General features: G+C 41.9%; 3 protein-coding genes across 4 annotated transcripts in view; all 3 read right to left on the reverse strand.

Moving 5' to 3' along the window:
* Positions 1–4,467, reverse strand: part of LOC105560897 (tripartite motif-containing protein 2-like) — a 14,922-nt gene extending 10,455 nt beyond the window's left edge. Inside the window, exons 1-2 of one of the 2 annotated variants that reach the window (XM_012010403.1) lie at positions 4,385–4,467; positions 2,502–2,698 (exon numbers count right to left, since the gene is read on the reverse strand). In XM_012010403.1, the coding sequence (XP_011865793.1) occupies positions 2,502–2,521 (20 nt within the window). In that variant the 5' untranslated portion in view covers positions 2,522–2,698; positions 4,385–4,467. Of the gene's footprint in view, positions 1–2,501; positions 2,699–4,255 lie in introns of both variants that reach the window. The other variant, XM_012010404.1, reaches the window with a different exon arrangement.
* Positions 4,468–9,747: 5,280 nt separating this feature from the next.
* LOC105560898 (chymotrypsin-2-like) lies at positions 9,748–13,633 on the reverse strand. The gene is made up of 5 exons (XM_012010406.1): positions 12,609–13,633; positions 12,120–12,279; positions 11,559–11,808; positions 11,146–11,283; positions 9,748–10,419 (listed from the first exon to the last, which is right to left on the reverse strand). Exons 1-5 carry the CDS (start codon positions 12,658–12,660, stop codon positions 10,264–10,266), a joined length of 756 nt encoding a protein of 251 aa, XP_011865796.1. The 5' UTR covers positions 12,661–13,633; the 3' UTR covers positions 9,748–10,263.
* Positions 13,634–13,726: 93 nt separating this feature from the next.
* LOC105560900 (DNA polymerase iota) lies at positions 13,727–18,514 on the reverse strand. The gene is made up of 2 exons (XM_012010407.1): positions 18,041–18,514; positions 13,727–17,941 (listed from the first exon to the last, which is right to left on the reverse strand). Exon 2 carries the CDS (start codon positions 17,855–17,857, stop codon positions 16,124–16,126), a length of 1,734 nt encoding a protein of 577 aa, XP_011865797.1. The 5' UTR covers positions 17,858–17,941; positions 18,041–18,514; the 3' UTR covers positions 13,727–16,123.
* Between the last annotated feature and the right edge of the window lie 609 nt (positions 18,515–19,123).

Raw genomic sequence — 19,123 nt, forward strand, 5'->3', positions numbered from 1 at the left:
AAGGCCGCTGCTTTAACTTTAAGCTCAGTTTAATTTGTTCTTTGTCCCTTTCTGTTACTTCAAAAAGAGACAGACGCGAAGCGAACTGACAATATGATCAGTTTAACGTTACTTTGTATCTGTTACTAACTTTTAGAACTAAAGAGAGATAAAAAGTCAGTTAAACCGGGATTAAAGTTACTATATATTGGTAGAAACGGACGACGGTTGTCTCGGAGACCGTTTGCTTCGTCCTCGAATTGTCATTGAATCACGCAGGCGCCTAATCTTAACGATGCGAGTTATGTCGTGATGTTAAAAAATGTTCTGCAACTTGGAAGTGCGCAAGGAGTCAAAGCGGAGTAATGTCCACTTCTATCAATGTAAATTAACTTTAACTTGCTTTTTATCGTGTTCTTAGAACTAAGGACAGATAAGAAGTAAGTTAAACCGATTAAAATTAATCTATATTGATAAGAAGATGAACTTAAAATAATAGCTCGATGTTACTTTTGTTCTAATTCTCCACAATCCAGTCTTTTTTCGTGTCAAAAATTGAATTGTATAACGTGAAATTAGCAAACCCTGGACTGAAATAAGCAACGAATTTACAAGTTTGGAACTTTTCATTTATTACAATGTCCGTTTCTGCCAACGCGGCTTATCGTTAATCTCGGTTCGACTTGCTTCATATCTTTTTCTAGTTTTACGAATTCGAAAAAGATAACAAGTAATTTAAACCGAGATTGAAGTTAATCTGCATTGGTGGAAACGGGCATAAGTCGGTTTGTGACTTGCAATAAGATGCGACGCTGAGTTGCGGCGCAAAACTGAAATAACTCGAAAAATACAACTGCAAGTGCGACATTAAAGTTATATGACGTTACAGAAAATTAACTAAAAAGTTTTAACCGCGAAGCGCGTATTCTGACATCATACGAGTAACTGGAAGATTTTTGTACATTTAGACTCGATCTTAATTTACTTCTCTAGGGTCCAGTTTCATGGATGTTAATTAATTAATAAGTTCAACTCGTTCTTTGTCTCTTTCCAAGGGGACAGTTGGAGACAAAGGCTAAATGAAATCAATTAATAAGTTTATTAATTCATTCCCCGTCTCTTTCTAACGGGATAATTAAAGACAAAGGATAAAGAAAGTTAATTAATAGGTTCACAAATTCGTTCTTCGTCTCTTTCTAACGGGATGATTAGAGGCAAAGGATAAATGAAATTAACTGGAAGGTCAAAGTTAGGCGACTTTGGCGAAACCGGCGCTCAAGAATGCGGATTCGAAGGGGCTTGGTAGTAGACCGCGGGCCCCGCGGCGGCGAGGGTACGGTCCTGGGGATCAGGCGCGTCGACGGAGAGCGGTGTGCGCGAGGTTGAATCGCGGAGGAGAACGTGGGAGAGGAGCGATAGGCAGCGCGCCGTGTATCGCGGATAAAGGAACACGCGTGTGCACGGCAAACCGTGCAAACTCGCGGGACCCACCACTGCGCAGTCGTTCCGAAAGGTGCAGCGACCGGCGCGGCGTGTTTACGCCTTGCGCGTGTGCGTGCTGCGCGGAGTCGCATGCTAAACGGTCTCTTGCAACGGGCGTTAGAGTATTAGCTAGCGTAGGGTTGGGAAGGTTACTTTATAAAAGTATCTAGTTGCAGTTACAGTCTTTTTTTCGCTAAAAAATGTAACTAGCTACAGTTAAAAGTCGCCAATTCTGAAAAGTAACGCGTTACAGTCACGGTTACTCGAAAAGTAACGAATCGTTACTTCGCAGTTACTTTCTTGCAGCGAAACGAAAGATATCAACTCTGCATTTGAATTGTAAAGCGTCGATAAAGGCGTTTGTGCGTAAATGCAAGACCTAGTGCGATCTGTGGAGGTTTAAAGAATATATAAAGTAACTATTAATGTAACTATTAAATTAGTTACTAGTTGTCAAAAAAATGTAACTGAGTTAAGTTACAGTTGCAGATGTAGAGAAAGTAACGAAGTTAAGTTAGAATTACCAAAAAAGAAGTAACTTTAACTGTAACGAGTTGTTTCCCAATCCTGACGTAGAGATATTTTGAAATTAATTAATTAAGACGGCATTTTGAAGAACTTTATGCGCTCTTTGAAATTTTACCATACGTTTTACTAGTAATAATACTTAGTACACGTTCTACTAGTAAAATGTATGGTAAAATTTCAAAAACTCTCATAAAATTCCCCGAAATGCCGTGTTGTCCTGCGATTACATGATTTTTCCAGGTAAATTTTGAGAGAAATTTCTCCCCGTGCACCTGCGCAAATGTTTCAAACGTATTTATTGACTACAAAACGGAATGTCTCTATAGACGCTCAAAGAGCACATTGTAAATTAGGCTTAAGCGAGAGCGAAACTCCGCGAATCATTCTGTATACGTACATTAAACTATTTACATTTTAAATACGAGAGATACAACTGCGTTGTACGCTGACACAATTCTGCATATCGTATGGCGTATACAAATAAAACAACAGGCGAGACACGTGGCACTCACATGAAAGGGCAGCAGCTCATGAAGCTCGCTTTGATAACAGCAAATCCCCGATTATTTCCGCAGGTACGGGTTGTTGCCAGCCAAAGAGTACGACCTCACTCAGCCATAATGTCTTCTTTCACTTCCCTCGCATAAGCAAGGCTCACACCATGGCCATCCCCTCGATACTTGAAAACATCCGGCGACGGCCCACCTGTCTGATGCGCAAGATAAGATTTCTGTCACGCTCATCGAGACGCAATATCGCGCAACATTACAATACGCGCTCATATCCGCCAAGATATATGTCCCGATAAGAGAGATGTCCCGGAGTAGTACAGTGCACTACTGGCTAGTCATTGGCTAAACATTGGCCCCGTGTCGGTATTAGAAACGCATTGGCCGATATTGTCCAACGTAAAACCAATATTGGCCATGGAATAAATGTAAATGTCGCAATAATTATATAAACTGTTGAACGGTTGAACTCCAGTGACACTCACCGACCATGATAGATATTGGACATATTTCTTAACACCGTTTTATAACCATGACATAACACAATTAATAGTTAATCTTATAATCAAAAGTGAACCGTTTTAAAACATGACTGTCCAATGACATAAAAATTTTAAGAATTGTGCTTGAAACGGACCCAAAACCAGTGGTCGAAACGTCGCACAGTACACTTTGTAATTTTATTAAATATATTAAATAATAGCCAGAAAGGGTCGATTAAACGTATCCATTGTTGTTTATTACTGGCAACCTAAACAATTCTTCAAGTTTAATAATTATATAACTCTAGTAGCACAATATTGGGAAATAATGTAAATCTATAGTATTCCCAATATTGGTCCAATATTGTAAAATTTACCATTTAAGATATTTTTTTTATACCAGGAATATCTCGCGAGAGGGTAAGAAATCGGAGCATTTCCAGCGGCGCTTTTGTCAACGACGAGCCGCTTTATCGAGCGCCGAAGTAAAACAACGCGTGCGGAAAAGAAGATTCGACGGATTAATACAATCTCTCTTTCTCCCCCCTCGACGTGACGCGCGCAGCTGCCGTCCGTCGATTCATCGGTGGGATCTCGCCCTCGAGGTCCCATTCCGAGATCGATAGCCGCGCTCACGTGCGCAGAAGAAACGTAAACAGTGTCGCGAGCGCGTATAAACACGCCGTCGCGATACGCGCCGCGTCGCGCCGCGGGCCGGAGAAACCGTATCGGCGCGGCGTCAAAGGCTTTCGCGAGAGGGACCGTCTCGCCGACGGCGACGAGGCGTTAACCCCTCGCCCGGAATCGATGACCAGCGCGGAGATCCGGCGAATATTCCGGCGAACGACGCCTCCTCGGGGTCTCCTCGTCCACTTGTACCCGAGCCAGCCCTAGTAGCACAGTGCGCGGGCCAGACATCGCTTAAACATTGCCCCACATTTGGTTGCGTCGGGCCAATGTTTGGCCAGTGCACTGTGCTACTGGGGAACGCGCTCGGTCTCGCCAATTTTCGCCCCACGTGAGACGCCGCGGAGAGGCGTACAACGGCGTGCACTCGCGGCGAAAAAAAGGGGAAGAAACGCTTTTTCCCCGGACACGCAGGTTCCTTCGCTTCCGGATTCACCCGCTGGACGTTTCGGCACGCAGTTCCGCGCACAGTCCGCTCGCGCGTGGGCGGGCGAATATCCTCGGGGCCACCCCCCGAGACGCAAAAGCGGAACCGACGGCGCCTCGACGGGTGGACGAGGAGGACGTCGCGCACCGTCGGATACTCACTGGGCACCCGGGGACGTTTCCCGCCGCGGCGCTACATCGCCCGCGTCGGGACGGACGGCGCGACGAGGGCGAGTCACGGGAAGCGCCGCTCCGACATGCCCCGGCCCGCGCGGTCGCTCCTTCGCGTACCTCTCTCCGGTCGGGACGGCGCAAGGACGAGCGGATATCGATCTCTGCAGCAGGTGTCACGGTGCACCAGCTGTCGCGCTTCGCACTGCGAGGCGGCAACCGCGACGCCGACGACGACGGCGGTGACGACGAGAGGGGAAGATCGAGAGAGAGAGAAAGAGCGCACGGGGGAAACGAGGCGGGGATGAAAACACACCCTCAGGAGCGCGGAGCGCGCGCGCACGCGCGCGCGCGCCGCGCTATTTGGGTCACGTCGCGCGGCGCGCGCGGCGATTTATTCGACTTTGGCTCGGGGGACGAGCGCGGCGAGGGAGGGGGGGGAGGGGTGTCCTCGCAGCGAGAATCGGACGATACTTCCGCGTCTTGGATCGCCTTGCGTCGCGCGGAGCTTCTCATCTCCCGGTGAACGTCGACCGGTTGCTACGTATAGGCTGGTCTACAATACATGGAGTAAGCTGGAGTAAGGAGTAGGAGTAAGGAAATAAATCCATTTTATTTCCTACTTCAGCTCTTAAGCCTTGTGTCCACGATCCAAGAACTGTGTCCAAGTTCTAGTTCCGAGAAATGCGTAGCCAATCACCTTGCAGCTTTTATGGAATAGCTGCAGGTTGATTGGCTACACATTTCTCGAAACTAGAACTTGAACCAAATTCTTGGATCGTGGACACAAGGCTTAAGGCTTACTCCCGGTGAATCAAAATGCCATCAATCAGTGTTACAATTATTTTAAAAATCATGCCCGTATTTCAGCTTCCTTACACCAAAAGCTAGAAGTTAGGGCTCTCCCTTACTCCTTACTCCGTGCTTACTCCACGTATTGTAGACCACGCATAACAGCGGGGGCGGGTCCGGAATATTGTTTCGGAAAGCGCGAAGCTAGAAAGCCAATTTATACAGGAAAGTCCCCTATCGTGAGATAGTAGATGTAGAAACCCCCGCTGTCTCATATTAGGGGACTTTTCTTTGTGGTTGACAAAGTCGAATGTAAGAATATTCGCTGTAAGACTTGTTTATAGTCAATATTCTTATATTTAACTCTGTCTTAAACACACGTTCAAGGAGTATTTAGCCAAAAAAAAATGATCCGCACGAACGCTAATTTTACTGGCTACTTGTAAGGTCGAGTCTTTCAAGAGATATTTAAGATCCTTAAATATAAGAATTGACTGTAAACAAGCCTTGGCATGCACTCGGTGCGCACTAGTGCAAGCAACCGAATTCGCCATTATAAATAAACCACGTAATAGAAAAGCCTATTACGGCCACGTGCTTAGTGCGTTGTAATCTGTCAATATTATAATTTTGCTCTCAACAACACAGTAAAAACGCTAACGTCGAATCGACGTTATCAATGGAGTCGAAACCGCATCCCAATCATCAGTTTTCAAGAATAATTAAGTTTTGGAACTTAATTTTTTGTATTAAATTACTGTTTTCAACGTTCTGAATACTTTTAATATCTTACTGGGGAGAGCTGCCAAGTTAACTTATTTAATACAACATTTAATACAAAAAATTCCAAAACTTTCAATTATTTTCAAAGACTGACTGTCGGGACGCGGCCTCGACCCCATTGACGTTGATTCGACGTTAGTGTTTTCGCTGGGGGATATAATTAATGTAGTGCAACACGTTGTACACATTACATATATACTGTCACATACTGTTGAGTCGGAAATTGTAATATTAATGTTATGTAACTGTCAGCTGTGGCGTTTACTGGGCTTCCGCTCATTGTATGAACTGTTCACTAATCACGGAATGATTTGCGCAGATCGATTGACACCCGCCTTCAATGCCGATGAACGTAACCGTCTCATCGCGGCTTACCATTACAAGAGATCGCTGTCATTTACGTTATTGCACGTCAAACTTGGTCAGCTTCGTAACGGGTTACCGCACGTTCGGCCGGTCAGGCTGTTATGCGTGACCGTTGTCCAAGCAACTACTTTAGAAATGCGTACCCTTGGGATAACTCCAGACCGGCCCTTAGGATGAGTCATCGAACCAACGAAACTTTTCTGGAACAGCGAGAGACGCGACCATCGTCCTATTTTAGGCAAACGTTAGACTCATCTAGTTGTAAAGCAACTACCGCTTTCAGAAAATACTAGACTCTTTTCAGACCCTTCAAATAAAGGACCGCAGCGGGGTGGCAATTCCTCGGCAATAATAGCTAGAATATATTACCAGATTACTATAGATTACATGCATAAATAAGAGTTTCGTTAATTTACATTGAAATTGCGAGTAATCTAGTGTAATCTGATCATATTCTATCTAATATTTTAAACAGGGGATCTCAATACACTGCAATTAGTTAACTATTGCAACTGTAGGTAAAGTAATAAAGAAATCCTTCTTGGAATGAGAATTACCTCGAATCTTACGGATGTTCTGGTGCCAGTGGTTTTTAGTTTTCTTGCGCTGTTAAAATACATTAAGCTCTTAAATGTAGTTCATTTGTTAAATCTATTAGCAGCGATCTCACCGAAAGCATTGCTGGTGAGTACAATGCGGTGCATTAATTCGCTTCGGGTCGTATATTGTCAAAAAGCATCTATGTTTACGTAATCAAGTAATTTTTGTCCATCGCTAATTATTACCAGAACCGCATTAATGCACCGTATGGTACACTAGAGTTACACGAGCGTGCAAAACGTCTCGAGTTCACCTTTCACTTTTTACGTGTTCGCTTTTGGAGCCGAATCACACGGTCGGTTTTCCAGGGTCCTGTTTTCGAATGGACACAATGGGACGCCCGGGAGTTTGTACAGGGGACAGAATACCTACTTTGCGGGGCTTTCAAGAGAAATACTGTCAGGCGAACTATTTGTCGTTTATCCTTCTCGAAAAACGAGTTGAGAACTTTCAAGCTCTAACTGGTATTTATAGCCCAAGCTCAGAACGTCTTAAGTATGATCTTGAAATAGATTTAACGCGATCTGAAATATAACATTGGACTATAAATACTGTTCCAATTGGAAGTGTTAAATTGATAACGCAAATAGCGAGACGGCCGTGTGCTCTGCAAGGTCGCTGCGCTTAAAGATTTATAAACGCACGCATAATTTTCGGATTCTTTTCGCCGATAACGATAAGAACACCTACTTTGCGGTGTTTTCGAGAAAAATATTAATAAGCGAACACTTTGTCGTTTATCCTTCTCGAAAAACGAGTTGAGAACTTTCAAGCTCTAATTGGTATTTATAGTCCAAGCTCAGATCGTCTTAAGTATGATCTGGAAATAGATTTAACACGATTTTAAATATAACATTGGACTATAAATACTGTTCCCAGGGTTGGGAAGTAACTCGTTAACTTGTAACGAAATTACAGTTGCTTTTTTTTGGTAGCTCTAACTTAACTTCGTTGCTTTCTCTCCATCTCTAACTGTAACTTAACTCAGTTACATTTTTTCGATAACTGGTAACTAATTTAATAGTTGCATTAAGAGTTGCTTTATATATTTTTTTAACATCCACAGATCGCATTAGGCCTTGCATTTGCACATAAACGCCTTAATCGACACTTCGCAATTCAAATGCAGATATCTTAATTTTTATTGCAAGATAGTAACTGCAAGGTAACGATTCGTTACTTTTTGAGCAACTGTAACTGTAACGTGTTACTTTTCAAAATTGGTAATTTGTAACTGTAGCTATAGTTACAATAAAATGTACTACAATGTACTATGTATGTTAAAATGTACTACAGTACATTTTTAGTGAAAAAACTGTAACTGTAGCTAGATACTTTTCTAAAGTAACTTTCCCAACCCTGATTGTTCCGATTGTAAGTGTTAAATTGGTAACGCAAATAGCGAGACGATGTGCTCTGCGAGGTCGCTACGCCTAAAAATTTATAAACGCACGCATAATTTTCTGCCGATTTTTTTTGCCGGCCACGGGCTCTGAAATTCTGTAAAAAGTACTCGCGACACAAGATACTAGCCGGGACCTCCTCGAAGGAAAGATCCCACATTCGAATTTAGAGAATCGACGCTGAAACCGATCATCCTTGAACGTAGGAGAGAATCGATTACAATCGATTACGAAGCGCGCGGCGCTCAAATCGATACGTTATTGCTGCATGACAATGGGATGCGCGTCCTTGGCCTAGATCCCCGAGAGATCTCGAGAAGATAGTCTGATCGCGCATCGATCTTCTCCACTGTCCGCGGCGGAACTCGCGCTTTCCGCCTCTCCGCCCTCAACTTTATTCCGCGCGCGAAAGCCACCATCTGTCTGCGCGGCTACGTGTCGCGACGTTTTTACCCTTAAAGCGACGTCGGACACACGCTCGAGCATGCGCCGCTGAAAGTGGGTCATTAGGAGCGTGACCGTAATCTTCGGCCAGGATATTTCGCGCTGGTTCCTCAAACTCGTCGATCGTTAAGCGGCGAGAAGCGGCGCGTGACTTGCACGACGTCAGGCGAAAGGTCCTCGCGATTCTTTATTTTAATGAAAGAATGACTTGGGGCCCAGTTTCACCAAACGTCGCTTAACTTTAATCTCACAATTGTCTCTTTCTAAAGTAACAGTTGGAAAGAGACAATTAATTAAGCTAATAAAAAATACCTGAGTCCTTCCTGAACACGTAAAATCATAAACGTATGAATTTGAGGCGTGCTTCATGTCCAAATCTTTTATGAAAATATAATAATACACACATAACTAATAAAAACGCAATAATATAATTACAATTTATATAATAATCTAATAATAACGCAACATGTCAAATATATTTCACTATGAGAATATTAATTATTATTCAATTGTTGCAATATGGCTTACAGTTATGATACGCAAATTCTTTAAACCGCGCGCCTCGATATGACTCGATATACATACATGCAACCTCATGCGTTAAGACATTTATGAGTCCTATAATGTTCACAGCCAAGAGATTCATTCTGCTTGACAGGACATATAATGTCTGTTGTTGAAATTATATTAATGCCAATTACACGCAGTATTGAGTCAATCTAGATCACGTTACCGACCGCCTAGCCCGTCGTTTGCGAAACACGCATCGCAAAAACGTGTCCCGTTTTCACGCATTTGTCGCTAACACTATCGTTTACGCGTATTAAAAAGGGAAAAAATAATTCAGCACTTTACGGATAATGCGTTCTCATTGCGAGTTTTATAATTTTATATTTAATTTTGCTTATAATTAATAAAACACACCGGTATAAAAAGATTACTATATTTAACACGACGTTATTATGCAGATTTCATAAGTTAATCGTTGAAAAAGCGCATGTAACGCTGTGCGCCGATCTCCTGGACTGTCGATTATTAAACTTTCAACTTAAGAAACTTAAGAAGAAATAATATATAGCGAGACGCAGTCGGTGCGACACGTTTGTTTAGTCTCGACAAGCAGCTGCCGAGTTTAAATCACCCTCGCCTAAAAGCCTCGGCCGATTGAGTTACTTATTATTTAAATGAACGTTCAATTAATTCTCAGTGGAATAAAAATTCAAATTTGTTGTCCACTGGTAGCATTAATTATTATTCTTATCGCGCATCGCTTATTCTGTTGTCGTTGGACACGAGCTAGATGGAACTCAAATGACATCGAGACATATGCTTAAATTAATTTATTTGTTACATGCGATGCAGGAGTAGAGCTACACAAATTACTTTGGAAATACCGTAAACGTTGCATCGGGAGTACATACATGTTTCGAACTCGCGATTCAAGTAAGATTGCCATTAACTCGATTATTTGACAATTGGCTTTTTATTGTCGGAACGAGAGAGGATCAATTCTTACGATGTATTTGTTGTTGTTATAAAATTTATTAAAGAATTTATTAAATTTTATAACTGCTGTGATAAGTACTTGCGAGCCGAATGGCCCGTGATCGTTTATACGGAGTTATCCTCTTGGAGATGCTTGTTGATCCAATCCAGATAGGAATAGACTCGCGTGAATACATCCGGACGTCCTTTAGCGCAGGGAATTCCCCAGGACACCACGCCGATCTGCTCACCGTCGGCTACCAGGGGACCGCCAGAGTCGCCCTGTACACGTATAATTAACAATGTAACAAATGTTCCCTTCTAAATGTCGCTCCGACTGCTTTAATCTTAACGCTGGATCTGCAATAGACGCAGCATGTCGCAAGCCGCAAGAAATCGACCCATCACAGCCAAATAGGAGACGAATAATCGACTGTCATTGGCCGATTTCTTGCGACTTGCATCTATTGTAGAACCAGCTTTATGCTTTTAATACAGTTCTGGTGTAAAAATTAATTAAAAATCTCTACGAATCAATATACAACTGTGCGATAGCTAGATGTAGCTCAGCGTTGCCATCCCAGATAGCACAAATGGTTCTATGAATATTTTTTTGGAGTGGAAATATTCTTAATTGCAGAATATTCGAATCAAACATTCTATAAATACATATAGATTATTACAATTAGAAATCGTATTTTTATAACAAGGAAGAACGTTCTTAGAATATTCGTCAAGAATTCTGGAATATTCGTTCAGAATAATTTTTAAATATTTATCGAGTTTATGTATTGCACTTTGTTTATTGTGTAATACACTTATGCAAAAGACAGTAAAATTCGGAGATAAGGTTTCCAATTAAACATTTAATGTCGTTGCGATTTTAATCTTGTCAAATGCTATCAACGCTAAAATAAATAAACGCTGCGTATTGATCGATGTCGAGAGTGCATTTCCTCGCGAAAGGACTCTCTTCCTGGATATTCGATCAAACTAGAATGTACTTACGTGACAGGCACCCTCGCCCCGTTTATTGAGTGTGCAGACATTGTTGTTGGTGATACGAAAGCTGGTGCTTAAGCATTGCTTTTGATCGATGACCGTGAGCTGGATGTGTTGCAATTCGTTCGGCGTGTCTCCCGGATACTGCAATGACCCGTGCGAAAAGATTATTTTAATGAAGGTTAATTGTGTATTATTTAAATTAATCTAAAATGTTATATTAAAATTAACCAAATGATCGTTTCAATCCGACAATTAATTAACAAAGTATCACGCAGAGTGTCTCGAATTCGTGGAAAACGGACAAATGGTCTGCTATTATTTACATGCGTATTGTACACGTTAATTATAGGTGTAACGGTGAGATGTGTGCATTTCCCAACACATACAATAAAGATTGGCAGATCTTTTGTATTTACATTGGTAGTGCCCCACCCGGACAGCGTCGCCGGATAATTGGATTTGCCGAATCTTTTGGTGGGCAGAGCAATCGGTTTCACTTTGTCCCCGAACACGATATCCTTGTCCAGCTTAATCAACCCGATGTCGTTCCAGACGAAGGCGGAATTATAATAGGGATGTACCCATGTCTTGATCGAGGAATACTCATCGCCACCTCTGTCCAGAGTGTTTGTGCCCAATACAGCAGCGATGGCCGTGTCATTAAAACTTGAATAAAAAATAAAATTATATACCCATTGAGAAATGATTCGTCGAAACGATGTCGATCGACGAGTCATTTCACGCTGGGACAAGAGGCCAATGATTATTTCAAATTCTTACCGTAATGTTAGACTCATAGTAAACATATTTAGAAATTCATACATTTTTTTATTACTTTCAAGAAGAGTTACGACTAACCAAAGTTAATTACAAATTGTTTTTAATATAACGTAAATTTAAACGTAATAATTGTAAGTCCGAAAGTTATTATTAGTTGCTATTAAAATAGTCTTATTCTAACAGCCGCTGGCACGTACCCGGACAAGCAATGAGAAGCTGTAAGGATCACTCTTTTACTTATCACAGAACCTCCGCAGAAATGGCGACCGCGATAACGAAGAGATACTTGATAAGGATATTGTCCTTCATCGGCAGGACTGCCGCCCACAATTTTCGTGATAGGTTCGGTTGTCTCGGCTACACAATTGTAAAAGCACCTTTCACGTAAAGAGACTCCGCAATATCGCGTAATTTACTCACAATAGAATTATTTGTAACGAGCTTTTCGACTTGTCTGACATCGAATTTTCCAAACGTTTTTTAACTTTTTATTATTATTTAATTTAATAAATCGATTAAAACCGATTATATAAATGTCACACACAAGCGAAATAAATCAATGAGTTTAAATTAACGACAACAAATCGCATAATAGATAATATAAGATTAGAAAATAAAATAACTTAATTATTGAATACTATTTTATTAAAATTACAGCGTGTGGGAAGAGGAGTCTCGACTCTTACCTGACAGTCCATGTATCGCAATAATACTTAAGATGCAGAATATCGACAACATTTTTAGTAACAACAATATCAACGAGCAGAATCTTTACGGGCTTGTTTTCCACAATGTTTGGTAGTTCAGTGCCAATTTTCACGCTCGTGCACCAGCGGCTTTTATATACAGTAAACGATGACAATTAAGGAAACGTTGGACATTTAAATTTAGGCCAGACACCGGCCATAAAAAGAAAATACATGGTCCGGATGTATCTCACGCACAATGTGATAGGGTAATACGCCGGTAGCCACGAAAATTTATGGCCGGATATAGTTGTTATCGTTGCTGTAGAAAAGAGCGTATTGCTGAAACAGCTAAATCACAATTCAAGCGCGATTTGGGCTTAGACGCGATGGAGACGACCAATAAATTATAATTTAATTAAGCCTAAATGTACTAAATTATTGGAATTTACTATGGAAACTTTGTTTACATTTAAATACATTTTTAAACGTTTTTAAAAATAAACTGATAATAAAAATTTGCATATATTTGCTTATACATTATTGCGAATTTACGCATTGAAAATGATTTCTAATGAAACCGATGAAAAATTTTTTATCACGTGATTTGTTCTATCACTCTCAGATATGTCCAAACAGCATGATTTAAGGCCGAGTATATGATTACATAATCACATCGTCAGTTATTCAATTTCACGCGAAACGATATGCGGTACGCCAGATATTTGTAAAATTCACTTCAACCTCACGCTCGTATCTCTCTGATATACTTGCCGAATCTGGTGACTCGATAACGCGCGTGGTTCTTCGATATCTTCGCATTCTGATGCATTTCCTTAAAAATATTAATCGCTCGGAAAATTATTTGAAAATTTTATAACATTTCTTTCATCCGAATGACGTTCGATTGTAATCCAAGTGATTTAATTAGAAACTTTCATTTATTTGCGGCTAAGATTAACGCGAAAATTTGGACTGCATATATATTTTGCTACGTTTATTGCAGCTGTTTAGACACGAAAATGTTCTTTTCCCGCGACGTGAATATTCTATGAATGTAATCATACAAGGAAACACGTCGAAAGGATGGGTTGGTAGAAACAACAGACGCGGCGATGTTGTATTTCAGATTTTTTTTTCTTTTATTAAAGTAAATCGGAAGTAATGCGAGCTGCGGCATTGCGTTGTCGAAGACGCCTACGTCGCGCGTAACTGAAACACTCTCGCGCCGATATCCGACGTATTGTTATTCCAGGCGCGAAGTTCTGCGTTTGATCCCGACCCCGACGTTGACCCCGCGCGCGCAGTCGTTTCGCAACGCCGCGTATTCCCGTTTAAACAAAGTCCGTATAAAATATGCAAATATAGGTACTCACAACCAGAGATAAAATAAAAATAAAGACGACACCGTTTTCTCGCTTATGTTGTAACGATAAAAATAAATAAAAGTAGAAAAGCTCGGCAGAGAGCCTTTATCGCGGGCTGGGCGCGCTATATCGCTTCTTTCCCCCCCCCCATTCTCCATTTCTCACTTCTCTCTTAAATAACGTAAGCAATCTTAATCAATATTCTGTGTTTCGCAAATACAAAAGCTACATTGTTTCAATTTATCACCTGTGGACTCTCTTGTCCGTATGCGACAAGCGTCCTTTAAGTATCTGTAAAAAGTAAAATCCGTAACTCTTGTCCCGTGTCGTACGGTCAGCAATGGATGGTGCGTTTTCGGGACATATATGTGTATGCATATATACATATATATATCACGAAATATCCGTATATATATCCAACATATATTAATATACATTTAACGCGCCGTGTATGCGCGCGTGCACGTGTATGTGCGTATATATATTTATATAATAATCACCATGTGCCATACTGAGAAGTGGCATTAAAACTTTATGATTGTCTAGTATATCTGTCTTTCGAATAGTTACATACATATTTATATGCTATAGCTTCTCAATAAGAGAATCTCCACGCCAGCGGCTAGTCTCCTGGCGGGAATAACAGAGTATTTCTTTCGCGCAATATTCGCCGCCCGATGTGTATACACAGAGAGATCGAAAGCAATATTTCACCGACTGCGAATTCAGGTTTCGATGCTACGGACACGCACCCGAGCGTCTCCACCTTTTATTTATAACAATAAAAGTGCGATAACCGACGTGAGATCCCCACGCGCGTGTCTGTTGCATGGAAAATGAAATTCAGCGAAATTATACCGTTTTCGATCCTTGATTTAACAGTACTAAAAATATAATTTTCTCCTCAAGACATTAAATTATACAATTATTCATCCGTCAAGGATTACAACATCGAATGTCAGCACCTTGTCTCACTTACGTATAGGCGTATACATGTTTAATACGCTTCTAACTTGCTTAATATGCTTCTTTTATAACTGTGTGTGAATTTATCGTGTAAACAAACTAAGTGTATTCTTTCCTCTTAATTTTGTTCAATTAAAAACAGATTGGTTTCAATGCATGTATTGTGTCCATATAAAACTCACATACATTACAATAAATGAATACAGTTCATATTGCATTATAGTAAGGGCGACAGCATCAATGACAAACATTGTAATCGCACAACTAAAATCTTCAAGGCAATTGTCTTTCTAAAAGTTTTTCGCTTATCAATTACAATAGAAAACTAAATTATTATATACTTCTAACTGATTTTTAGAAGCATACCATTGACAAAGTAATATTGAAAGAAGAATTGTAACTGAAAATATCGTTGTATAATTTCTTTTTATTGCTGCTGTCGAAAGTAAAAATAACATGGACTATAATGGACCGATGTGAAGCTATGATCTCTTGTCATATTACGTTATATAAAACTAGGTCAATATATTAAATGCAATTGAACACAGATATACATGCATACGCACCCACACGCATACGACACACACGCACACATACGCAGACGTAGATATATATACATATATGTATGTGTGTTTATATATGTATATATATCTTCCGTCGTAAAAATGCACCTTGCTTGAAAAATTAAAACGCATGTAATAAAGGCACGAAAGAGAAATTTATGCAGGACCATCTTTGATAGCGCGTCGAAACGTCCGTGCATCAATTTGGAGCACAGTAAAGCAATGTGACGTAAGCATTGATTATTCAGACAGTTTCCCAAATCGTGACAGTGCGAAAGAAAGTGTTGCGAGTGTCCACCTTGCACGGGATGTCCAGATTCAAAATTAACATTTATTAATACTGTATCTCCTCTGCTTTTAATGAAACAAAGCTTTAGAATGCACATCTAGTAGGTACATGTAGAAGCTGCAAATTTTTTTTTTACAATTTGATATAATTCCGGATAAATAGTCTGGATAATTTGCCATATACTTGCTTTTGTACCCTAGAATTTGGCATCAAAAATGTGAAGAAGTTAAAAGTCATGTCCTGCATAATATCGTACGGTGCTGCCATTTAATGTTGTCGATTCAAGTGCATGTGTAAACGCGACATTCAATACTAGGTCACAGAGCTCCGTCACTTATTGGCTATGAAGTATTTAAGTATATTGTTTGGTTTCGGTTTGCTGGTCGTGGGCCAGGAACGAGTGACCTCTCTCCTCTCAATGGACAGAGTCTTGAACACTGTAGTGTCCACCGTAGGTGACAACTGCATCGGTGACGAGGAGCTTAGTCTCAGACCGGCCATCTCGTTGCTCGGCGACTCTCGAGGGCCTCTCAGCCACACCTCCAGCTTGGTTTTCTTCGGTAGTGGTTCTACCTCGTTCTGCAAATCGTCCTCGGCGTTCTGACCTGCTACGTACAACTTGGAGATTGGCGAGCACGAAAGACTCGACGTAGGGGTGCCCAGACCCATCGCCGATTGATCCGAGCTGTCGTTGCTGTCCTGACTAATACTCATCGGCGAGCCTTGATTCGCTTCGCAGATACCTTCCTCGGAGCTGATATCTAGAATGGAATGGACGGCGACTTGTTTGCACAAGAAGGGTGCGATGCTGCTCCTACCGTACGATCTCTCCTCGTACTTGGTGAACGCGACTCCCAGAAGCGTCAAGTGGAACGGCTTGGAGACGTCGACTATTCGATGGAACAGCTTCATGGCGAGCGTCAACATCTTGCTGTGATCGTACACGCCGTTCCTCGTGGACGGTAAGAGGTGCTTCGGCAGCGCGCACTGCCTCGTCTCCCTCTTACCCGAGGTGGGCTTGTTCAAGTCGTGCTTCCTCACCGTTATTCTCATAGCAATGGGAATCCTGCCGTCCTCCCTCACCACCTCCATCAATCTTCTCAATAACGCGCCTAATCGCGACTCCACCTCGGCCACCAGCGACACACTCTTGAACCCATCCTCCAGACCTATGGACTGTTTCTTCCCAGACGGCTTCACCACTGTCTCGTCGATTCCCTCCGCGTTGTCCTTCAACCTTCTCGCTAGGTCGACGCCAATCTTTAGCTCCAGATTCTCCAAAGGTATTCTGCGCAGATCGTCAACTGTTCTTATATTGTTCGACAACAATAATTCCATGGTCTTTTGTCCGACGCCAGGTATCTTCGACACGGAGCCTATCGTGGAGAGCAACATGGGACCGCTGCACGGGAAGATCAGCGTCTGCTGATTCGGCTTGTTCAACGATCCCGCTAGTTTGGCGAGAAGCTTGTTGTGCGCTATTCCAGCGCTGCAGGTGAGATGCAGCTCCTCGTAGATGCGGCTCCTTATCTCCGCTGCTATTTTCGAGCCGATCATCAAGCGCGCGTGACAGCCGCACGGACATTCCTCGTCCGCAGGGCCGAACACCTTGCTGATTTCTTTCAAACTTTCAAACTCCACGCTCGAGGTGCTCATGTCGAGTTCCCCTTCGTTCTGGTGGGACCTGAGCTGCCTCTCCACTAGCGACGTCACGTCGAGAAAGTTGTCGTCGAAGCCCAGTCTCTCCACCAGTGGCGTAAACTGCTGCAGAATCTCAGATATCTTGGTCGAGTAGTGACGGTAGCTCGTCAGGTCTTCTCCGTTAACCAGGGCCAGCTCCGGGCACAGGCGCAGAGCCTCTTGCACCGGCATACACTTTTTTATTCCATATCCCCTCGCCAGGTAGTTACTGGTGACCACTATGCTCTTTTGCTGCACGCCCAGTGGCTTCCCCTCCAACTCGGGATGCTTGACCATCTCCACCTGAGCATAGAAGCAATCGACATCCAGGTGGACGATGGTTCTCGGATGGCGCATAATAGAATCAAAGCCTGCAGTATCCATTTATTACAGAATCTACTCCCACGAGCGATAAAGACTGTACGCAAAATTCTCACGTTCCACTTCTCACAGCTTCCTCGATTGCATCTGCAATAGAGATACATATGTATATATATGTATATACATATATATAGATAATTAATGAGATTTTGGAGCACTTCGAAATTAAGAAATAATGCTATTTACTTTTGGAGGAGTCTTCACAAGAATTCGCAACGTACGCCGGTTTCGTAGCGAGATGAATACGTATCTCCAGATAACGGAGCGAAGGCAACAGATATCAGTCGCCCGTGGAAAACGATAGAATCTGCGCCTACTGTCAGTTCGCGTGGGGGGGCTTTCACTCCCGAAAGTTGTTTTGGCGCTTTCGGCGGACCGTCGATCCGGCCTCACGGCACGGGGCACGTTTCCGTCGTTCGGCGATTCGCACGGTCGGCAACGCAAAACGGAGCTCTCATGACGAATTAGAGATGGAAAACTTGTTTACAGCGTGCGAACCAATTCGTTTTCATATGGTAGCCATGTTTTTAAATTGTCATAGATACAGATGATGTATACGAGAAATTCCGTGGATCTACGCGGAATCGATGAACGACCGAGATACAAGATGGTCGCGTTTCGTCTCGCTGATAAAAGATGCCACGGGGACATCTCGCGGAGAAACGTGCAACTTTCACACGTCGCAAGGGGACGCCTCCTAGGGAGTGTGGAGAATAATTTTATCCCTAGGAGCCGCATTTTCTTATTGGATGTTTAAGTCAGTGGCACCACGATGCGACCTAAGGCCTGGTTTCTTCAACGTCGCTTAACTTTAATTTCAAGACAACGGCACACGATACTATTTTTCCTACTGGATTGCTTACGAGAATCAATCAAGATTCAGCTTTAAATCATCTGATCTGAAGCCAACGGTACATGATACTATTTTTCCCCCCCACTGGATTGCTTACGAGAGCCAATCAGGAATCAGCCTTAAATCACCTGATCTAAAACTCTGCATCTTTATTGGCTCTCGTAAGTAATCCAGTATATAGAATATATTTATATATACACAACAAAGTGTTAAAGTAATGTTTAATAATTATTTTAGAGCCATTTTGATCTAATCACGATTTATTCTGCTATTCTCAATTCCTTGCCAATTTGTAAGAATTTAAATTTGTTGCATGTTTTAATATCAAAAGTTTTATTTATTATGGAAATTCTTATTTTTTATTTACATTACAAGAACATCACAACTATAAAGTCATAAATATTTAAACGCGAAAT

Source organism: Vollenhovia emeryi, unplaced genomic scaffold (assembly GCF_000949405.1).
Source record: "Vollenhovia emeryi isolate VEMERY1.0 unplaced genomic scaffold, V.emery_V1.0 DF939218.1, whole genome shotgun sequence".
In the NCBI taxonomy this organism is placed as follows: domain Eukaryota; kingdom Metazoa; phylum Arthropoda; class Insecta; order Hymenoptera; family Formicidae; genus Vollenhovia; species Vollenhovia emeryi.